The 23,858-nt window shown below is 37.7% G+C and overlaps 1 protein-coding gene across 1 annotated transcript in view; it reads left to right on the top strand.

The window, feature by feature from the left end:
* LOC132823558 (glutamate receptor ionotropic, delta-2-like) overlaps positions 1 to 23,858 on the top strand; it is a 536,033-nt gene that overhangs the window by 450,727 nt on the left and 61,448 nt on the right. The window contains exon 14 of the mRNA XM_060837503.1: positions 14,896 to 15,062. Within this exon, the coding sequence (XP_060693486.1) occupies positions 14,896 to 15,062 (167 nt within the window). The remainder of the gene's footprint in view (positions 1 to 14,895; positions 15,063 to 23,858) is intronic.

Genomic DNA, 23,858 nt, shown 5'->3' with positions numbered 1-23,858 from the left:
ATACAGGGCATCAGGGTGGAGGAGATTTAGTTGGGCATTTATTCTGAGAGGAAGTGAAAACAAATGTGGTAATGATCAGGGACAGTACAGTAATCCAGATGGATATTGTTCTCTGCAACAAGAAGCAAATGTTTTGATGATTTTGTTCCCCAAGTCGTGCCAGGGTTAAGACAAGAATTAAACCGGAAAGGGTGCAAAAAAGATTTACCTGGATGTTATCAAGACTGGAAGATTTGAATTATAAGGAAAGGTTAGATAGACAGGGACTTTTTTTTACCTGCAGTGTAGGATGCTGAAGGGTGATCTTAAACTTGATAAGGTGAACAGCCAAGTATTTTTCCCAGGGTAGGGGAGTCCAAAACAAGAGGCATAGGTTTAAGATGAGAGGGAAAATATTCAAAAGGGACCTGTGAGGCAACTTCTCACACAGAGAGTGTTGTGTATTTGGATCAAGATGCCAGATGAAGGGGTAGAGATGGGTATAATTACATTTAAAAGAAATTTAGACAGATATGTGGAGAGGAAAAGTTTAGATGGATGTGGGCCAAATGCAGGCAAATTGGACTAGTTTAGTTTCAGAAAGCTGGCATGGATGAGTTAGGTCACAGAGCCTGTTTCCATGCTATATAACTCTATGGCTTTAATTGGAGACAAGGGATCCAGTTATCATAATTGATGTATAGTAGAGGTAGAACCATAAGTAATGTTCTCCTGAGAGGATTTGAGGAATTAGAATCCAAATTAAGACATAATCACATCTCTGGATTGCTGCCTTAGCCTTGGGCCTGTTGGCATAGGGTCAGGGAAATTAAAGACTATGGCCTAAGGAATAGTGTGGGGTGAAGTACTTTCAATTCATGGAACAGTAACAGCAGTAAATCCAGAAAGATGTAGTTATTCCTATGGGAAAGCTTCTATTTAAATCAGGCTGGAATACATGTCTGGTGAATTGTGTTACCAGAGCTATGGACGGGGCTTTAATTGAAAAGATGGAGTGGAAAAGGTTCAGCTGATGTGAGATTTAGAAGTCTAATGTGTAAAATTGAGACAATAGAACAGTACGTGATTTTTTTTTAAATGTTGTCATTGGGATGTGGGCATCACTGGCTAGGCCAGTACTTTTGCCCAAAACACAGTTAAGAGTCAGCCACATTACTGTGAGTCTGGAGTCACAATTAGGCCAGACCAGTTGAGGATGGCAAATTTCCTTCCCTAAAGGACTTTAATGAACCAGATGAGTTTGTCCCTGATAATCAGCCAATGGTTTTTCTGTTATCATTGGACTCCAAATTCTAGACTTTCCCTTAAATTGGAATCCCGACATCAGCTATAGGAGGATTTGAACCTGGGGACTCTGGATTAATAGTCTAGTACCAATACCAATAGGCAATCACTTCTCCTTGATAAGTAGAATAGAACAGCATTGGTACAGAGCGCTTAACAGTAGTAAGGACATCATTCACTGATATACAATTTTCTGACTGTCAGTGAATTTGCCTCTCGGAGTCACCGCCGAGTGATTTTACCATGTGCTTGTACCAGATAGTAAACCAACTTGTAAGCACAAAGGCTTAGCCACTGGGGTAGAAGTGACTTGTGGATAGTACACGAAAATGATGCACCCATGCACTCTCTAACGTACTCTCCTCTTCTTCCAAGGTGGTTAAGTGTCCTCCTACAGCCAGCAGCTCTCTGTTCCTCTGGTTGATCTACATGAACAAACAAAAAATCTAGTTTTGCCCCATCAAAACACCAGCCGTCAGAATCAGTTAGTGTTCAGATCAATGTGCGTCAACAGCAAATTTGGCATCCATATTTTCTGTTCCTTCATCTAAGTCATTCATATAAATTGTAAATTCTTGAAGTTGCAGCACCAATACGTATGGCAAACCACCTGTCAGATCTCGCTAATCTGAAAAAATGCCTGCTCCCTGCTTTCTTTTTGGCAAGCAATCTTCTCCTGCACCATTCTGCTATTTCAAATACCATGAGCTTTTATTTTCCATAATAAACTTTGATGTGGCATTTTACCAAATACCTTCTGAAAATCTAAGCACAGTGCATCCACTGGTTCCTCTTTATTTACAGCATGTGTTACCTGCTCAAGTAACTCCAGTAGCTTGGTCAAAAAAGAGTTCCCATGCACAAAACCATATTAATTCTACCTGATTACCTTGAACTTATTGAAGTACCCTGTTATAACTTCTTTAATAATAGTGTTTTAACATTTTCTTCTCAACAGGTGTTAAGCTAACTGATCTGTTGCCTAGTGTTTTCTGATTTTTTTTTCAATAAAGGAGTTACATTAGCTACCTTACAATCTCCCAGGACTGTCCCCAAATCACGCAAGTTTGGAAAACAAGACCACTGCATCAGTCATCCCAATCTTTTAAGGTGCTAGGATGAGGAACCCGGAACTTGCCAGCCTGTGTATACCACCAATTTACTCAGTACTACTTCTCTGGTGATTGTGATTTTCCTGAGTTCCTCCTTTCTTTTCATTTCCTCATTTATAAATACTTCTGGGATATTATTTGCACAGAGGAGGGTCTTTGGTTTACAAAAGCCCAAACTTACAAATGCAACCCCATGTAAATTTTTAAATTTAAAGACCTGATATACAAACTTTCCTTGTACTTACAAGCGGCTGCTCTCCATTGTCCTGAAGTGTGTTCAGGTTTGCAAACTCCAGAATGGAATCATTCACAACCCAGGGACTGCCGGTAATCTATAGTGGTAATGGATGTAAAGTACCTCTGCAATTAATTTGCCATTTCCTGATTTACTATTTTTAATTCTCCTGTCTCGCTTTCTATGGGACCAATACTCACTTTGTTAACTCTTCTTTAAACATTCATAGAAACCCTCAGTTTTTAAAAATATTTCAACCCAGCTTTCTTGCATAATTTTTTTTCTCTATGCTCATTGTTATTTGGTCATTCTTTTCTGTTTTTTACATCTGTCCGATCTTCTGGCCTGCCACGTGCCTTTGTACAATTATGTGCTTTTTCTTATAGTTCCATACTACCTTCAGTATTTCTAGTGAACTACTTCAGTCTTAATCTGTTACACCAACATGATGGGATGTTTACTTTCCTGCTGCTGCAACCTCCCATTTGTTCAATTTGCAAAAACATAGCCAAGGTATGGTATTCAACCTTTTGGAGCAGAGAAAGGTGTCAGCACCTGTTCAACATTCCAGCCGGTTGTCCAGGTGAGCATAGAGTAATCTCTTCAACCTCTATGTGAAGAGGTTCTACTTCTCCTGTCTCTCAGGAAGAGGACTTCTACATTGCCGAAGTAGCTTATTGGAAAACATGAACACAGTTCTCACTGAGCAACAGGCCCGCCACAGATAATTCTTCTGCCCAGCTGACAAACATTCCTTCCCCAGGCTTTCACTTTATCTGCCACTTGGCCTCCTCTCAAGGCCAGTTGACACTGATGGCTAGAACTGTTCTGCTGCCTGGTTGGTCACAGGCTGCTGGCAGGATGGTCTACTGCAGGACTCTATTTAAAGATAGTGCCAGAACACACCTAATAAATAATGTGGCCATCAGCACAATCCCAATCTCAAGCTGAGAAATGGTTAGTCACTCTGCTATCATTCAGTATTTGATATTGTATATGGGTCTGAAATTTCTAATATTGAGCTATGCCATGAATTTAGGATTGTGTATGTCAAGAATTTTTTTTTTAATCTGCTTCACAAAACTAAGCAAGCTTTGTTGTCTTTCACACTTAAAGAGGATATTGACAGCAACCTTCATTATGAGCAACAGCTCATACAGATTAATGGCCTCACTTTTCTATAAGCTGGCCAGCGTAAAAACAGTCAAAACTATGAATCAGTATGGATGGTCCAGTAACAACTGCTTCTTCCCATTTTTCCCTCCCCATTAAGCCTTTGTTTCAGAACATGCATTATACCATCTATATCCTTTGAAAAACAAGTCCTTAAATATACTTTTGTTCTGCTGAGTATGATGGATTGTGTCATGGGCCCCCTTAATCACATTGAGATTACTAAATACCATTGAATAAAAGCAACTGCAGTTTTCAGGGTACGTCACATTCAGCTACATCTAGCAGTTTTGATGGTAACACAATCCAGATGTCAATAGAATGACATTCCCTCCTGTTCAGAAATGCCATGGCAACAAAAGGAGCCAAATAGCCATGTCAGGCATGAGCTTGCCAGCCATATCCACAATATGCCAGGCAACTATACACATGAATAAAATTAGCAGTTTTCCTAATGGGCATCTTTGTCTCTAGAATAAAGGTTTCTGTCATTCCTCTGTGTAAGGTTTGAAAGTGACGGAGGAGGTAAACTTTTTTAGATACTTTTAATCCATATACAGTTGATATGATGGAGTTGTACATAACATTAATTAAGTCACAGTTGGAGTACTTTTTGCACTTCATGTCACAACACTATATCGATCTACCAAAGGAATCAACACAGGTATGCATAGCACCACATTTGGTGTCACACAAACAAATTAACCCCCTCCCTCCCTCAGCAGTGTTTCAGTTGCAACCATCAGAAGGGGTTTGGGATAGAAATTCCATAATACTTAACATATTTTGTGTCTCTTTTTCAAGTTGACCAGGGTCTATCTTCTTGTTTCTTCCTATTGAGCTCCTGGCCAACATCCCCTCTGATATCTATTCATTCCAGTTGGTGCCCTAACTCCATCCCGCATTGACTTCTGGTTTTGGAAGTTGCTTCCACACACGGGAGAAATAAATTTGAAGACAATGGAGCTCCTGGCTATTAAAAATTGAAGCTTGTAAACCCTTGCTGAGCACTAGCTCTGAACATAGTCAGTGTATAACTGAACTCTTGTTGGTCCGTGCAGCACATGCACAGTTTCTGATTCATTAGGTGGTGCAAGATTACATTTCTTGAGGATAGTAACTTCCCATTGTATCTTGACTGAGTCGCTTGGATATCAGTTACCTGTTGGGCTGTCCTCATTAGGCCTTCTCTGCTATTTTATCTTAAGCCTTACTACTGAGATAATGGGTTACCTTGGGATATTTTCTGTATTTGCTTGTTTCAGACAAGAGAGTGTATGAGGTCAAGTGCTTATGATTAATCTTTGTGCTCATTTTCCATTTGCCACAATTAAAGAAGACTTATGACTATTGAATATTCTGTAGAAATCTCATTAAGAGAGGTGGTTATTATGTTTTGATAAAGGAACCACTTGTTAATGAATGTGTTTCAATAGTGGATGTGGGAATTTCAAACAGAACTAATTAATAATAGCAAAAGTAATAAAATTGCATGCAACCCTAAAATGAATATTAAAAATGACAAATTTGATAAAACTCAATTTGTTAAAATGTGTGTAAAGTAAATGCATAAAATTATCGCTGTGTTAAAGCTGAGGAGGCAAGAAAATATCGCATGATATAATCAGCTGAAATAATAAAAGCTACATAGTTACAAAAATAATAGATTATAGAGCCCTCTCAGTACTTACTTTGAAGCAAAATAATGCAACTATTTTAATCCACCTTTTCAGTCAAGCCTCCAGGACAGATAGACTGGAACCTTGGCCTTCTGGCTCCAAGTTAGGGATAATACCCCTGCACTACAAGAGTATACAAGTTGCAATGTAACCTAAAACAAAGAACTTGATTCTTTTTATGGGATTAAATGTAAAATTGAGTAAACGTGGGACCCAGATTAAAAGGCTTGAAGCCTCACAGCTGTGTTTACTTCACATAATGTTTTTTTTGCATACAAATTGAGAAGTGTTAGTTCATTAGAAAGTTTTCATTCTCAGAGTTTTGATCATTAAATCTTGATACGCTTTGCAAGATATTCTCTGCAATCAAGTCTTAAAATGTGGTTTGCCCTGCCTGAAGGTGTGCCATTACAGACAAAGGCCTAATCATGTGATGTACTAGTGTTCTATTTTTAGGAAGAAGGTTTAAATCTCCACTTCTTGATTACGATGGGAAAACATGGTTTTGTGTCTTACTGATAGTGAAGGAGTCTGAAGATCCGAGGTTGAACGCGTGGACTATAATGAGGTTTTCTGACCCTTATAGGCATGATTGCAGTCAGCAGTTCCAAAAAAGTCGAAACAACTGTACAGTTGCCCAGTGACAGGCAGAAAAATCCAGGAGTCAGTGTGTATGTTTGTCAGACAGTGAAAGCAAGACAATTAAAAGTTCCAGTAAAAAATTCTTTCATGCTGAAAACTCAATTTGGGGAAAATGTTTACCTACTGAAGTTAAAGTGATAGTGAGTTTAGTTTGCAGTTTGTTTTGGGTGTCACATGAATTGGTATTACGTAAATTTCATGATTGTGTGGGAATTCACTGGAAATAAATCAATTTCAGCTGTGCTAGCCAGAGCATGCAGCTTAGTTGAGAGGCTGGTGAATCTTCAATGGGCTTTGGTGTTTGTAAGGGTTTTTGTTGTGGTAAAAATAATCATGAATATCAAACCGTCTTTGATATTTGAAATGAGAACTTTCATTCCTTTATGTCTGGTGTAATCGAGTTCATTTTCTTTTCTTGTTGAATACATGTCTTTTGTTTGCATTCAAAGTGTGTTTGCAGACTGTAAAAAATTAGGTCTGCAGATGCTGGAGATCACAGCTGCAAATGTGTTGCTGGTCAAAGCACAGCAGGCCAGGCAGCATCTCAGGAATAGAGAATTCGACGTTTCGAGCCCTCCTGATGAAGGGCTTATGCTCGAAACGTCGAATTCTCTATTCCTGAGATGCTGCCTGGCCTGCTGTGCTTTGACCAGCAACACATTTGCAGCTGTGTTTGCAGACTCTTGTGTATGTATTCAGTAATTGGTCTCCACAATTTAAAACAAAAACAGTTGGGATATGTCAAGCTATGCTTCACTCTTAGATCTAACTCATCTAGTATTAACATGAGTTGGAATCATGACAACTGCACTCATTACACTTAAACAGAATACACTAGGCTAAATGGAGGGCTCTTTTGGGACAATGATGGGGCCATATCTCTGGAGCAGGATGCCCAGGTTCAAGTCACACTTGCTTTGGAGATGTGTAATAACATTTCTGAACAGGTTGATAAGGAGAATGTTTGTTTATAGGTCAATTGGATGGCTGTTATTGCACAATAGTAACATCCCTATATCTGAGCCAGAAGGTCTGGGTTCAAGTCCCACCTACTCCAGAGGTATGTAGCAATAATAAATTGATTAATGATCTATTATTTTTATTACAGAATGTTAAACTACAATCTAGATGCTAAAAAATAAATGTAATCCTGGAAAACTCCTCAAGGCACTTTGCATGAGCATTATTAAACAAACATTGACATTGAACCGAATAAAAATATTTGGACAGGTGACCAAAACCTTAGTTCAAATAGTCCATTTTTTTTAAGTTCTAATTCCCTGTTGACTTTTTTTCTCCCAAATTATCATTCTGTAGAAAATATAGTTCTTGGTATTTTACTTATATTATTTCAGTTTGACAGTCAACCATGAATGTATTTTTAGTGTAAGTTCTACTTCTTATGAATGTAAATACATTGATACCATCTTCCTTTTAAAGGGAAAAAGTGCAATATATTAATGCAAGTTAAATAGCACTGTTTTGAAATTCTGCAATTTTCCTGACAACAGGAATTTTTCTTTCAAATTGATTGTGATAATATTATGCATATTTTACTTGAAAATATGTTCAATTTATATTTAAAAAACAGAAATGGGAGACAGAAGTAGGTGCAATTTGTAGAAAACAGAACTTTAATGGAAGATAAAGTTATAGAGTTGTACTGCACAGAATTCATTCAACTCATTCATGCCGACCAGATACTTAGTTTCTTTTCAGCTAGTCATAAACCTTCCCAGCTCTGAAGTGACTAGTTTGGTACACAGATGAGAAAGGATGTTGAGAGGCCTTTTGTTTATATGTAAACAGGTGGAACTTCAGGCCAAAGTGGTCATGTTTTAGATGGACCTGTATAATGAAAGGGGAGTGGTCAGCTCTCTAGCTGAGCAGTTCAGTCCAGAACTCGTTAGGAGTTCAGCTGTATCCTTCTGTATTCTCTATCCTTCTGCCCTTCTAACTTCAATCTGTAAGCATTTATTCTGTTTTTACTGTTTTTAAGGGGGTTTCCTTATGAGGACTGTGTGTATATTCAGAACAGAATAATTAAGTCTAGTTTGGATAGACTGAGTTCTGTAGGGGTTCTTTATTCTGTTCTTTGTGTTCAATTGTATAATTTTGTAAATAAATTTTTGTCTGTTTTAAAACCTGGTAGTCAACCTAGCTAACTTACTCCGGGTAACTTTCACTGTACACTTACCGAAACAAATTGCAAAGTTATGTCCTGGGTTGCCTGCTTAAGAAGGTATTGAGTTGTCTGGCCTAGGCCATAACAATAGCAAGCATGCACCTCCCATGCACAGTCCATAACTCAATTTGCACATCCAATGAAAGTTTTCTTCTGTGTATTAAATTTAAGCAAAGCATTTCATCTATAACTAAAACTATTAGTATGAAATAGAAAAGTGGAAGATTTCTATATAAAAGTGCATGGAACAGAATGGGAGACCTTAATAGGAATGTTTTAAGAAAAAAAATGAGATTCAGTGTTATTAGAAATGCATCTAAAAAGGTTACAGTGCATTCTTGATCCTGATTATCTCGTGATCCATCTCATCCATCTCAAAAGGAAGATGATGAGAAATCTGGTTCGTCATCTCTCCACTGTCTTCACCAAAGAATGATCCTGTGATTGCAATGTAACACTGCATCTGGATCTGTGACAATGAACAGACTATTAACAAATGAGCAGCAGATGTAGCTAAACTAGCAGGACCAGGATTTCAACCAGAAAGAAGGTCCTTTAGTTTCTCTATTGGAGTCACAATCTCTGAAAAGCCTCGCAAAGAAAAATGTTTGTCAATGATAATGAGTTTAATTGGATTTTCAATTCCTCATTAATTTCCTGAATATTTAGTGCAGAAAGGGCGGCACGGTGGCACAGTGGTTAGCACTGCTGCCTCACAGCACCAGAGACCCGGGTTCAATTCCCGCCTCAGGCGACTGACTGTGTGGAGTTTGCACATTCTCCCCGTGTCTGCGTGGGTTTCCTCCGGGTGCTCCGGTTTCCTCCCACATTCCAAAGATGTGCGGGTCAGGTGAATTGGCCATGCTAAATTGCCCGTAGTGTTAGGTAGGGGGGTAAATGTAGGGGTATGGGTGGGTTACGCTTCGGTGGACTTGTTGGGCCGAAGGGCCTGTTTCCACGCTGTAAGTAATCTAAAAAAATAAATACTGGATGGGAAGTAGTTTAAACATACAAATTTGTGCTCTTCTGCCTGCACAAATGAATTGACACGTTGCCTCACTGGTCAAACTGAGCTATTTCATATTGCTTGGACACCTCCTTTCATATACTTCAGAATATTGCACATTTTCCTGAGACTCTGCTAGCCTTTTACTGCAAAAATACATGCATTTCATCAGACTACCATTGAGCTCAGCTGGCCTCAACTATAGTGTCTGAACAAGTAACAGTTAACCAACTCCACTGCTCTGCCTAATATGGAAAAGTATTTCTCTAACTCAAAAAAACAGTGAAGTGCCTACAGAGGTAGAATTAGCTTAATAATAAAAAAAATTTAAATGTTTGTGATGCAAGGAAAGAACAAAGTGCGTATTGAATTCAGCAGACTATCTTCTTTTGTGAGAAAGTGTTTCTGTTTTGATTTTGAGGCACCAGTCCAACATATGTTTTAATGGTTTTAATGAGTATGTGGGGAATCCAGCAGTCTTATAAAATTAATGTTGATTGCTAATGAGTTTTCTTCCATGTCAGAGTATAAGCAGCTATATGCATCTACAAAGATTGGAAAAGATTCTATTTTCACTCATTCAATGGATGACAGCATTGCTGGTTTAGCCAGCATTTATTATCCATCCCTAATTGCCTTTGAAAAAATGGTGATCTTCTTTCTTGAACAACTGTCTTCATGCATTCTGTATAGACCTACACAATTATTAGAGACAGAGTTCCAGGATGTTATCTGAGCTGAAAATGTGTTGCTGGAAAAGCGCAGCTGGTCAGGCAGCATCCAAGGAACAGGAGATTCGACATTTCGGGCATAAGCCCTTCTTCAGGAATATAGGAAAGGCAATATTCTTCTGAGTCAGAATGGCTTGGAAGGGATCTAGACTCACTATGACTTGGCTGCCCTTGTCTTTCAAGATGGTGGAGTTCACAGGTTTGGAAGCCTGTAGGGTCTTGGTATATTGTTGCAATGCTTCTTTGTAGCTGGTACACTGCAGCGGCTGTGTGTCAGTAGTGGAAGGAATGAACTTTGAACATTCTAGATGGAATTTCAATCAAGTGGCTGCTTTGTCTAGGATGGTGTCAAGCTTCTTGAGCATTGTTGGAGCTGCACCCACTCAGGCAAGTGGACAATTTTCCATACTCTTTTTGCCTTCTACCCTGTAAATAGTGGAAAAGCTTTGAAGACTCAGGAGGTGAGTTATTCACTACAGTTTCCCATCTCTGACATGCTCATATAGCTATAGCATTTGTGTAACTGGTCCAGTTCAGTTCTGTTCAGTGGTAGCCATCAGAATGTTGGCATGGGAGATTCAGTGATGGTAGTGCTATTGAAAGTCAAGGGGTATTTGTTAGATTCTCTCTTTTTGCAGATGGTCATTTCCAGATTCTTGTGTGGCAAGGATATTATATACCATTATCAGTCCAAGTCAGAATGCTGTCCAAGTCTTGTTACATTTGGACATGAACTACTTCATTATCTGAGGAGTCGCAAATGATGCTGACTAATGAACAATAATAAATTAGGACACCCACTTCTGACCTTATGATTGAGGGACAGTCATTGATAACGCAGCTGAAGATGGTTGATCCTAGGACACAAGCCTGTGGAACTCCTACAAAAATGGCCCAGAAAAGCGATGATTGCCTTCCAATAACCACAACCACCTTCCTTTACATTCAGTATGACTACAACTGGTGAAGAGTTGTTATTCTGATTCCCATTGGCTTTGCAAGGGCTTCTGGATGCTGCATTTGGCCAAATTCTGCCTTGATATCATCCTCCCTCCCCATTCAAGTTAAGTTCTTTTGTCCAGATTTGGACCAAGGCTGCAATGAAGTCAGGAGTTAAGTGGGCTTGGTAGAACCCATTGGTAGTTATTGTAAAGCATGTGCCATTTGATAGTATCAATGGCACCTTCCATCACTTTACTGATGGAGCAATAATTGGCTGCATTGGGTTTGTGCTTCTTTTTGTGGAACAGACATGTCCAGATTACTTTTCCCATTTCTGGTAAGATGACAGTGTTGTATCTGTACATGAACAACTTTGCTGGAGCTCAGCTAAATTTGGACTACAGGTCTTCAGTATCATTGCCAGAATGTATTCGTGAAAGCCACCTAGTGCTTTCATCTATCTTTTGAAATTGTGAGGAATGAATTGAATTGGCTGAAAGATGATACTGGGGATCTCAGGAGGAGGCTGAGTTAGGGGAACATCAACTTGGTACATCTGGTTGAATATATTTTCAAATGATTCAGCCTTGTCTTTTGCAGTGATGGACTGTGTTCCCCTTAATTAACAATGGGAATATTTTTAGAGCTACCTCCTCCATTGAATTTTTAAAATGTCCTCACTATTTGCAACTGGTGGCATCTGGGACATAGTTACTTTCAGAGAATCATACAACGACAGGCTGAGTTTTTACACAATTTCTTTCGTAAAACTAGATATTGAATTATACCATGGATTATTATTATGTCTTGCTTTTTTTTAAAATCTGGCAGTGAGTTTATCCAGAATAATTTGAATGATATTTCAAAAATAACACAGTTGACTACATGTTGAAGGGAGCTGATAAAAAACTATTAATCATAGATTTCATGCAGCAAATAGCAAGCAATCAATAATTGTAAACTTATTGAAGAATCAGTTTACTTTTAAAGTAGAATATTAGAATAAAAGTGATCTGAGAACATTAAATACCAACTGGATAATTGGTTTCAACATTCTTTTTAATAACAACATTCTTGAAGAAGGGCTTATGCCTGAAACGTCGAATCTCCTGTTCCTTGGATGTTGCCTGACCTGCTGCGCTTTTCCAGCAACACAATTTCGATTCTTTTTAATAAACCAGGCGAATAACTTCTTGGTTAAAATTCAGGTAGATTTTAAGTTAACAATTGAATATTATGAACAAATGGATTCTGATTAAATGAAAGGGTCCAGGAATATTGGTCCAGTGAATGTTTACTTCTGAAAATAATTGTGGTGATAACGAAGGAGTCAAAACACTAACTCAGTTGCCATTAGTGAATGAATAGCCTCTGTTAAATTAGACAATTCAAAAGTCAGTGCTGCAGCAAGTAAAGTGTTTCTGGTTAGTTCACTCTGTATTAAAAAAATGTTTTGGATCAAAAATCTTTTGGGAAAAAAAATTCACATACAGGGGACGGTTTATTGTAAACTTAAGTAATGTATAATCATATTAGATATTTCAGAATAGCCGTTAGATGTGCCCTTAACTCCAGTTCAGTGTTATATTCAGTGTGGCATTCTAATTGCGTTGATGATTATTCATATCTTTACTACTGAAACTAGTTCTAATTCCTGTAACTTCTGTGGGTTTTAGAAAAGAGTTGATAAACTCTATTAAAGAAAATTCGTTGATAATATTTGTGTAATATTGTTGTTTTAATAAGAAATAATCATGTTGTCTTTGCTTTAATAAGTGAGTTAGAATCTAATTTCCCATCACATATATCAAAACTGATATAAGATTACTTCATTAATCTGTCTGGAATTAACAAATAGTTTAAGTTTTGTTTTGTCATAGAAAAATTATTCCTGAACATTTTTGCTTTCATAAAGAAATTATATAATTATTATGTTAACAATTAAGCTAATAAATATGGCGAGTCCTTATCCTTGCAGGGACCAGATAGCTACAAGTGTGATAGCCAATTACGAAGCATTTAAAATTAAAAATGCTCAAGAGATCAGAATTAGCTGAGTGTGAATATATCGAAGTTTTCTGAGGCTAGAAAGATAAAGGAGCAAGATTAGCCTGTCCTGGTGCAATGTGAGCTCATGTCATAGCTCTCCCTCCCACACCATCAAAGACATGCAGGTCCTGGGCCTCCTCCACACCAATCCCTTACCACCTGACGCCTGAAGGAAAAATACCTCATATTCCACTTTGGGACCCTGCAACCACATGGGATAAATGTGGATTTCAACAGCTTCCTCATTTCCCCTAACCCCCACCCCCCACCACCACCCCTACATTATCCCAGCCCCAAGATTCCAACACGGCATCGGACCTGTCCATCACTCCCCCACTGACCTATCACCTTCTCCCTCACCTTCATCCACCTATCGCTTTCACAGCTACCTTCTCCCCAGCCCCACCCCCCTCCCATTTATCTCTCAACCCTGACCGACAAGCCTCATTCCTTATGAAGGGCATATGCCCAAAATGTTGATTCTCCTGCTGCTCGGATGCTGCCTGACCTGCTGTGCTTTTCCAGCAATATACTCTTGACTCTGATTTCCAGCATCTGCAGTCCTCACTTTCTGCCTTCTGAATAATTTAAAATGCTTTCATGTATTCAACTCTGGAGTGTTTATTGGCATAGCTGTGCAATGAAATCTTGCTTGGCTGAGTTCCATCAACAAACCCATGCCAGCCCCTCATTCAAAGCAGGAGATTTTGCTGAGGAGTTATGAGACCACACACCAATTTGAAAACAATGATGAGAATCTTTAATATTGAGTCTTTGTTTAACTGGTTAAAAGCAGGGTCAGCAAGGATAAATGACTGTTAAGTGACAATTGATGCAATTCATCATTGACAGGAAAATTAGATTGACGTCACCTTTATGATGGGCTAAATATGGAAGTCAACAAGCAAATTATTTGAAAGATCTAGTTTAGAAAGATCAAAAGGATGGATGAGAGTTTCAACAATAAATCATCTCAGGCAGAGGTTCCATCAATGAATGACTTTGTGATGGTGCAGATATGGGATTGGAAACTCACCTCAGGGTTAAACATGGCTTCAACGTATCAAAGAGCATGGTTCACCATCAGGCAGTTGAGAGGGTTATGAGAAATGGTAGTGAGCTAGAACTAAGCCACTTCAATGTACATGTGGAAATATGATATGATTTCAGATGATGTTACTTGGGTGCCATAAGTCATGATAAATAAGCAGAGGCCAAGGGAAGTTTGCTTAAGGACATTGGGGTGAGACTGGGGTAAGAATTCATTGCAAATAATCTTCTGCCAATGATGAAAATGGCATCAGGTGAATGCAATCTGGTCCTAAGTGACAGCAAGGAGAATGGTATGATTAACAAGTTGAAAAAGGTAAGGAGGAATAATTTATCTTTGTCATAATCATATAAGATGTCATTTGTGATTTTGTAAGAGCCATATTGTTACTCTGTAGCATGGGCAGTAACCTGAGCGGAGGGGTTCAAACTTGGAATTGTGTGAAAGGTAGGTACAAATTTGGAAGTCAGAGCATATTCAAGGACTTTGAAGAGCACATAGGAAAATTAAAATGCATTTTGACACTCCTGATGCACTAAATATTGTAACTTGTCTTGTAAAATATAGAAATGTTGATCCTTCTGGATCAGCTCATGTGTTTTCTCATTAGCCTAATTTGGAATTTAGTCATGAACTATAAATTTTAAGCAAGACTGTTTTATAAGGTTGGGTGATTTTGTTTTTATACTTTCATGTGACAATAAAGGCGTGTTTGGTTTTGCTGGTATATTTATGTTGCATACACTTTTGCTAACTACACACTGAACAAACATATAGATAAACAATGTTCACTTTCATATTTTAAGGTAAAGGCTGGAAATTATGCATTTATCTGGGATGTTGCAGCACTGGAATATATTGTCGAAAATGAACCTGATTGCTCCCTTGTCACAGCAAGGAATTCGAAAGTCGATCGCGGTTATGGCATTGCTCTTCAAGATGGCAGCCCTTACAGAGACATTTTTTCACACAGGTATGTCCTGCTTGTGCATGATATGTAATAGTTTAAATATTGTGTTTCTACATGTCGTCTAAAATATAATCACATATTCTAACAAGACAACTCTATTATCGTTAACTTAAATTGTCGAATTTAAATAACTTTAATAATTTAAATGATTTAGATACTTCTTTAAAGTCAGTAGTTCTAATTGTCTAATGCAGGTGTGGTGCTACTCAACTTATGTAGTAGAGTATACTTTTTTTTGTTCTTGTAATAATCATGAAAGTGAATATACAATGGCTAGAATACCAGGTTGCTTAAATTTATAAAGGGGAAGCACAATTTTTTGTTCATTAATTTCAGCTGTCTGGAAGCATTAACAATGAATCTACCAAGGAATACTTTTTTTAATTGCTAGTCATGAATGAGCAATACGGAGAACCATTTGGAAGCAAGTTGTACATTAAACAAATTATTCATATTCACCTCTCATAAAGGGTATAAAATTGTCATTAACAAGACCAGTGGAGACTTCTACTGGTTTAAATCATCTGGGTTTATTAATAACAGAAGATGACAGTGAACTGATATTGGGACTTGATGCGAAAACATATGCAAGAAGCTCATGTTTACTTAAGTATTTGCATTAAGTAAAAAACAAGTATTTTATTCAATCAACACCCAAGGTGGTTTTACTGAATCATGCAATATTGACCAGAAAGAAAATCCTTACAAAGATATGGAGCTTTCCCAAAAAAGAGGAGTGGAAAAAATGTAGAAAATATATTCAGGTACATATTATTTGAATTTCATCATTCAGTATTACTAGGATTGCCTGTTCATTATGGTAAGCAGTATTCCCTACCTTTCTTGCAACATTAGTAACTTCAAGTAAACATTGTTACCAGCATTAATACTGGTTCGCAATAGGTAACAACTGTCTTTTACTTTTGAAAAGTAAGTATGACTGTAGTGGAAAACGCTATTAAGAATGTAGACATGATTCTGGATTTTATCAAAGGGCTATGGATATAGATGACAAGGAGCATTATAAATTTTGACAAAACATTAATCGGACTATAGTTGGTGAGTATTTCCTACATTTCTGGGAACGCCAATATAATGAATATTAAGCCAATAAGTTCAAGTATAAACAGTGAAAGATTATGCATTTGGTTCTGCAAATCTATAGCAAGATTCATCAAGGATTCTCACGAGGAGAACAAAAGCTGAGAGACAGTGAAAATCTTCACTTAGAGGGTTATGACTCTTTGAAATTTTATACCCAAAGTTAATGTATTTGAGGTTGAAATTGATTAACTTTTGGACATTGAGGGCATCAAGAAATATGATAATTGGATAAGAATATCGATGGAGGAAAGGTCAGCATTTTTTGAAAGGCAAAGCCATTAATGACAATAATGATTATGATTTGGAGGTGTTGGTGTTGGACTGGGGTGTACAAAGTTAAAAACCACATAACATCGGTTTATTGTCCAACAGGTTTATTTGGAAGCCCTAGCTTTTGGAGCGCTGCTCCTTCATCAAGTAGTTGTGGAGTATAAGATCGAAAGACATAGAATTCAAGGCAAAAGTTTACAGTGTAATGGAACTGAAATGATGTATTGAAAAAGTTTGTGAAGTCTCTTGTCTTTTAGAATAAAGTTGGTTTCAGTATGTTCATATGTAAATCCCAGAACTTTTTTTAAAGTTATATTCTCAAGTGAACTATAACAATGGGTGCCATGTCAGCTCAGATAATGCATTAACTGTGTAAGGTTAAAGTCTGTCTGTCTGTGTCCTAATGTTCAGACTGATTCTATTTCTAAGAATGGGACTTACAGAATCTTATGTGGATTCATGCAATTTTTGAGCAAAATAAAATATAATTCTGCAAGTACAAATTCACCCCACAACTGTGTGTGTGTGTGTGTGTGTGTGTGTGTTTGTTGTTATGATACGGGATAACCCTCCTGCTTAATTTAAAGCCAGCAACACAGAAAAGAATTATTCATGCAGTAATCTGTAGAAGTTCGAGTGGCCAAGAACTATTTAAAGTAAAAATTTAAAACTTTATTTCTTAAAGTATAACAAAGAATAATTAACTAACTTTTTACAAGTCTTTCCTCTAACCTATCTTTTACCTTCCCTTCTACAATACTGCTCTGATAAAACTCCCAATTAAGATTTACAGTAAAATTCAAATTTTAAAACCAGGCATGATTGAATCTTCTCTTTATCTTTGTTGGTAGATTGGTTCTCCGGGTCAGTGTTGATATTTTTCTCTGTGTAAACTCCTTCTTAGACAGGTACCTCTCAGAGAGTTCTGAGTAGCAGTCTACTGCTGTAGTCTGGTGGCAGTTCTCCTCCCAACTGTTCAATTTCCCCCAGTCTTACACCCCCAAGGCATCGGAATGTGTCATTGGCTTTTAAGATTGTCAATATACTCAATTCAAATGTTTGGAATTTGGTTTTTTGGGGGGCATAATTTAAACTGATTGGCCAAATTCGAATCTGTTTTGTTGTTTCCAGGCAACCAGCTACCCCAATAGCTGGAGTACATGTTTCATTGTGCCTTATTGAGAACCCTTGGTGCTGTCACTGCTATCTTTTACTCTGTTAAAGGTATAGTACACCCACATCGTCGTCTGCATGTGGGTGTGTGTATGTGGGGACATGTGAGTGTGAGAGAGTATGTTTGCATGAGTGTAAAGGGGTATAAGTCTATGAGATGGTGTGTATGTGTGTATGAGTGTGGGGGTGTGTATGTGTGAGCATATGAGAAAGGGTCTATGTGAGTGTATTGGTCGGTAGGTGTGTGTATATATACAATGGGGTCACCTGTAGTGTGACATGAACCCAGTGTTTCGGTTGAGGCCATCCCCATGGATACCAAATTTGGCTATCAGCCTCTACTCAGCTACTTTGAGTTGTTACCTGTCCCAAAGTCCACCTTGGAGGATGGTCACCCGAAGATCCGAGACCAAATGTTCTGGACTGCTGAAATGTTGCCTGACTGGGAGGGAACACTCCTGGCTGGTGATTGTTGTGCAGTGTCCATTCATCCATTGTTGTAGCCTCAGCTTGGTCTTGCCAATGTACCATGCCTCAGGGCATCCTTTCCTGCAGCATCTGAGATAGACGTTGGCCAAGTCACCTGTAATAATTATACGTTATTATAAACATATTAATTTGGTTGAGAAAGTTAATTTGATTTTTTTTATATTCTCCAAAAGGATGCAGAGCTATTTCTGAAGTAGAGTTGGATATAACATTTCTGTTTCATCCACTGTGTATTTTTTTTCTCACTGATTTACTCCCTTCCTGAAAAATTGAACTTAAAACACAAGGTCACTTTTGAATATTAATTTGAATTTCCAAGAGTAACTTCAACACAGAAATGAACTTCTTTTGCCAGCATTTCAGGCCAAACACAAATTATAAGGAGAGTAATAGTGACCGTTCAGTTTAACCTAGCTGCAGATCTACAACTGTTTACTGCAGCAACACATTAACTAATGATTCATAAATTTATACACTCAGATCCACACTCCAGAATCTTTAGCATCAGTCAACCATTCCAAGAAGATACTGAGAAACTGCTACGCAATCACAGGTGCCGTCTTTCAGACGAAATTCTAAACATTGGCTATCTCAATTGTATTGCAAATGCGAATAATTTCATACCATGATTGTGAAGAAGTGTAGAGCATCCCTTAGATGTCCCAGCCAATGTTTATCCCTTAACCAACATCACAAAAGCAAATTGCCTGATGACTATCAAATTGCAGTGTGTGGAATGTTTTTATGTGCAAATTGTGTTTTGTTTTATTATTACAGAAGTGACAACACTTAGTGAGTATTTCATGTTTGTGTAAAAAGATGCAAAGTGTCCTGATGTCTTACCTCATGGTAGCCTCACTGCCAGAATTCCCAACACTCCTGACTCTTTTCCAACTGGCAATTGAGACATCATAAATAGCATTTGGGTCATTGCGGGCATGATAGTAGAGTTCACTAGGTTCATGGTCTAAAATTGCATATGGTGATTTTAATTGATTGGTTCTCTTATAAGAAGGACTGCTACAATGCAACACCTCACCTTTACTTCATTAGAGATCTAGTCTTAAGAACACATTCATGGTCTGAAAATATTTGAAGTACAGGACCCATTTTGACCTTATATTTGTGGCCCAGAATTAATTGTGATCCTTGCCAAGCTCTTCAGGTGCAGCTACAACATGGACCAGAAATGTGAGAAATTGCCAAGGTATGTTCTGTTTTGAAGTTGGTTTAACAACAAACCTATGTAATGGAGCTGTTAAGGATTAGTGGGAGCTCAGTTGTCCTGCTACAAAGAATGTGTACAAAATTCACATTTAGAGACCATGGCAGAAATGTCTGTTTACAATGGTTAAGTTACTAATCTGCACACTACCAGACAAGTGTTGAAAATGTGAAATTGTAAACAGTAATGCTTTAAATTGTCCATACACTTTCAAGAAAATAGAGTTGAGGTTTCACGGATAACTAATCAGAGATTCAACTTTGAAAAAAGAGGAATGTGATTCACCTTGCCATGGAGATAGTTATGAGAGGGCAGGGTTTCTAAAATATTGCTGAAAACTTGTGCAGATTGGCATGATTCAGAACAGCAGGAGCAGCTCAGAGGCCTTCATTTCTGTGGTTCACTGCATTAGAGTGCACTTGTGATTCATATTCAGATCAAGAAGCCCAAATGTGTTAGGATTTGAAATAAGGTTGGAAGCTTATGTAGATTGCAGCAAAGGACAGTTCTGTTGTTAAGAATTATCAAACTTGGAAAAGGAATGGAAACAAATCCTCAAATGCATAGAGTCATTTTTGATTGGGTCCTGAAGCTGTGAAATAAGATTGTAGTTATGTAAGAAGTTCTGGAGTTTAAAGTACAAGTTGCTTTCCAAAATTGAATTTAGTCGATTGTGCTTTGAACCTGTTTGCTACAATAGAAATCTTAAAATGTGAAATCCTGTTGTATCATTTTTTCAATTATTTGTTGAGGTTCAAACTTCTGTTTTATAAAGGTAGCAGTCACTAAGAGGATCATAATATGGATCCCGGAACTGCCCATAGTACTCCAGGTGTGGTCGAGTTAAGCTTTTATTATAGCTAAAGCAGGAATTATATGCAATCTGCAATCCAGACCTCTGTGTATCAAAGCCAGAATTTAATTTATCTTTTGATCATGTTCTGTATCTATTTTGAAAATATTTCAAGGATCTGTTTATATGAAGCCAAAAATCTCTTTGGACATCCAGTAATGCAAGTCTCTCACCATTTTGATCCAAGTTGGCTTTTCTCACATTTGTCTGCGTTGAATTCCATTTTCCACAGTTTGACTCATTCACTTAATCTATTAGTAATTCTCTATAATTTTATGCTTCCATCTTCAGTGCTTTCAAAACAGGCTCTCTTTGTATCATAAACAAATTTGGTTATATAGTTGTTAGTCCATTGTCCAAGTAATTAATGAATATGAACTATTCATATGATGAATAGTTCAGTCCCCATCTCAAATCCTTGTGGGACAGCGCGAGAAATATCTTGTCAATTAGAGTACCTACTCATTATCCCTTCTTGCTATTTTCTGCCACTCAGGTTTTAAACAAGGTCAATAATTTACTTTTGCCTCTTTGAAATTCAATCTTAGCTAACAATTAAAATCAGAAACAAGTCGGAATTTTCTAATCACATAATACATCCTTTGCTTTTAAATCACGAACAATTTCTTTCAGACTGCTTCTTGCTGAGCTTCTGAAACACCATAGCAACTGTTGCCCAGATACATCAGGCATGACTTTTCACAGATGTAACTACTAGGTTATTTGTGAAGCCTGTTTGGTACCATTAGAAGTAACATGTATTTAGTTTGCCTGTAACTGTAATTCATACATGCAGTATGAATTAGTTGTTTTGTTTCTTCTGCATTCATTGATTGGATCAAAAAAAGATATTAAGAATCAAATTGCTCGTCTAATATAGTTAATCGCAAAAACAAGAAAAGCTCCTGTCTTTTTAAAAATATATATATAATTGTAATGCCAGGACAGCTAACTGCCATCCATTTTTATGGTTTATTAATTCAGGAAACATCTCAGCATAAGAATCATTTGATAATAATGAATAATCTTAGTTTCATAGATATAAAGGGAAAGAAAATATGCAACCAAATGACCAGTGCAGAGTTTACTATATCACTAATAGCAGGGAATGAATTTGATAATTTTTTTCCCCAATTTGGCTAACATAAGACTCCAGTTTGACAGAAATGGGATTGACGTTTAATTATTTCTGGAATAGTCTAGAAGCTGCTCAATTCTATCAAAATATTATGTGTTGCTTAAGGATATAACTGTCATGATCATCCAGCATTAAGTAAGATACCAGAAACAGTAGAAACTCAAAAACCCTACAAAATCCTCCTGATATCTACATCTGAGACCTGTACCAAAACTGGAAGAGTTACCCGACAGACTAAGCATGCAACAAATGTCACAAACATATTTACAGAATCATACCTAAAGCCAATTATCTAAATGCCTCTGTCACCATCCATGGCTATCTCCTGTCCCAAAGCAGAGCTGAATTACTCAAGAAGGAATGGTCCTAGAAGTCATCAACATTGACTCAGGATCCGAGGAAATCTCATAGTGTTAGAGCAAATATGAACAAGATAACATGTTGATTATCTCATTCTGCCCTCTTTCTATTAATGAATCACAATTTCTCCAAGTTAAACACCACTTGAGAAAACAATGAACATGGCAAGGATACAGATTGTATTCTGGGAAGGAAACTTCAATGTTAGCATCAAGAGTGGTTTAGTACTGCTACTGATTAAGCTGACAAGCCTTGAATCATTTGCAGCCATCATTAGCCACAAATGCCATCTGAATGGTTCGGCTTAGGCTCCTTCTGAGGTCCTCAAGTCACAGTAGCTAATCATTAACCAACTCAATTCACTCCACTTGATACCAAAGATGGTACAACAAAAGCTATGACTCATACATTTCATCTGTGCTACTGAAGAATTGTGCACCAGAAGTAGCTGCATCCATACCTAAACTGATTCATTGCAGGTGCAATATGGAATTAGAATGGCACAGGTAGAGCCATTCGATCCTTCATGACTTTGCTAGATCTCCATATGAGCATTTTGACTTTGTACCATTCTCCTACCTTTCTCCATAACACTGTACAGTGCTTCTATTCAAATAATCAACAAATGCTATCTTGCAGCTCCCAATCAAACCTGCTTCTACCAAATTTTCATTTCAGTCCCAAACCAGCCATGGTGTGATCTTTCTCCCCCCACATTGGATTTGCTCCCTTTGCAACTTACATGAAATCTATGCTCTCTCATTCTCAATCCTTTTATAAATGGGAACGGTTTCTTTTTATCTGCTCTGTTCGGACCCGTCATGATTTTAATAACCTCTATCAATCTCTTCCTAAATTCTCCAATTTATTGAAATTATGAAGTCTTATCCCTGAAACATTCCTGTAGACCAGTTGTGCACTGTATCCAATGTGTTCACAGCCTACCTGAAGTGAGGTGCCCAGAACTGTACATAATACTCCTGCAGTTTAACTAGTGTCTTGTGCCAGGTTAGAACAACCTCTTTGCCTTTGTACTCTTTAACCTTATTAAAAAAGCCGAAGATACATGTATCTATATATACACACACACACACACACACACACACACACACACACACACACACACACACACACACACACTTTATTAGAACATAGAAACATAGAAAAATACAGCACAGTACAGGCCCTTCGGCCCTCGATGTTGCGCCGACCGAAGCCTACCTAACCTACACTAGCCCAATAACCTCCATACGCTTATCCAATGCCCGCTTAAATGACCATAAAGAGGGAGAGTCCACCACTAATACTGGCAGGGCATTCCATGAACTCACAACCCGCTGAGTAAAGAATCTACCCCTAACATCTGTCCTATGCCAACCTCCCCTTAATTTAAAGCTGTGTCCCCTAGTAACAGCTGACTCCATATGCGGAAAAAGGTTCTCACTGTCAACCCTATCTAAACCCCAAATCAGCTTGTACACCTCTATCAAATTTCCCCTAAACCTTCTTTTCTCCAATGAGAACAGCAATTGCTTTCTCCACCTGCCTTCCCACCTTCAATAAGTATGCACATCTGTTTGAGATCCACATTTCATTGTGAATTATCTCTTTATCTTCTTTCAACCAAAATGTATCACCTCACATTTCTTTGCATTGAATTTAATCTGCCACCCATCTGCCCACTCCACTACTTGTCAATGTATATTTGAAGTTCGACAATATCCTGCTCAAAGCTTATAATAATTGCAGGTTTTATATTGTTCACAAACATAGATGTCCTCTGTGATATCAATGTCCATATCATTAATATATATCAGGAAAATCAAGAGTTCTAATACAAACCCCGGGTGCTCCACTACGAGCTTTCCTCTAACCTAAAAAATTCCACTGATCATTATTCTTTGTTCCCTATCACTCAGCCAATTTTGTATCTATATTACTACCATCCTACACATTCTATTAACTCTAATTTTGCTCACAAAGTTGTTCTATGAAGCTGTTTCCATCAACTTTTGGAAGTCCATGTAACCCACATCAGTAGCATTGCCATCATAAACTCTCTTTGTTACCTTTTTTAAAAGCTTCAGCAAGTTAGAAAAGAACAATTTTCCCTTAAGAAATCCAATTAACCAAAATGGCCCATGTGGTTTATTTTAATAATCATGAATTATATTTTTTAAAATACTC

Source organism: Hemiscyllium ocellatum, chromosome 16, assembly GCF_020745735.1.
Source record: "Hemiscyllium ocellatum isolate sHemOce1 chromosome 16, sHemOce1.pat.X.cur, whole genome shotgun sequence".
In the NCBI taxonomy this organism is placed as follows: domain Eukaryota; kingdom Metazoa; phylum Chordata; class Chondrichthyes; order Orectolobiformes; family Hemiscylliidae; genus Hemiscyllium; species Hemiscyllium ocellatum.
This window is presented reverse-complemented; position numbering and strand designations above follow the sequence as displayed.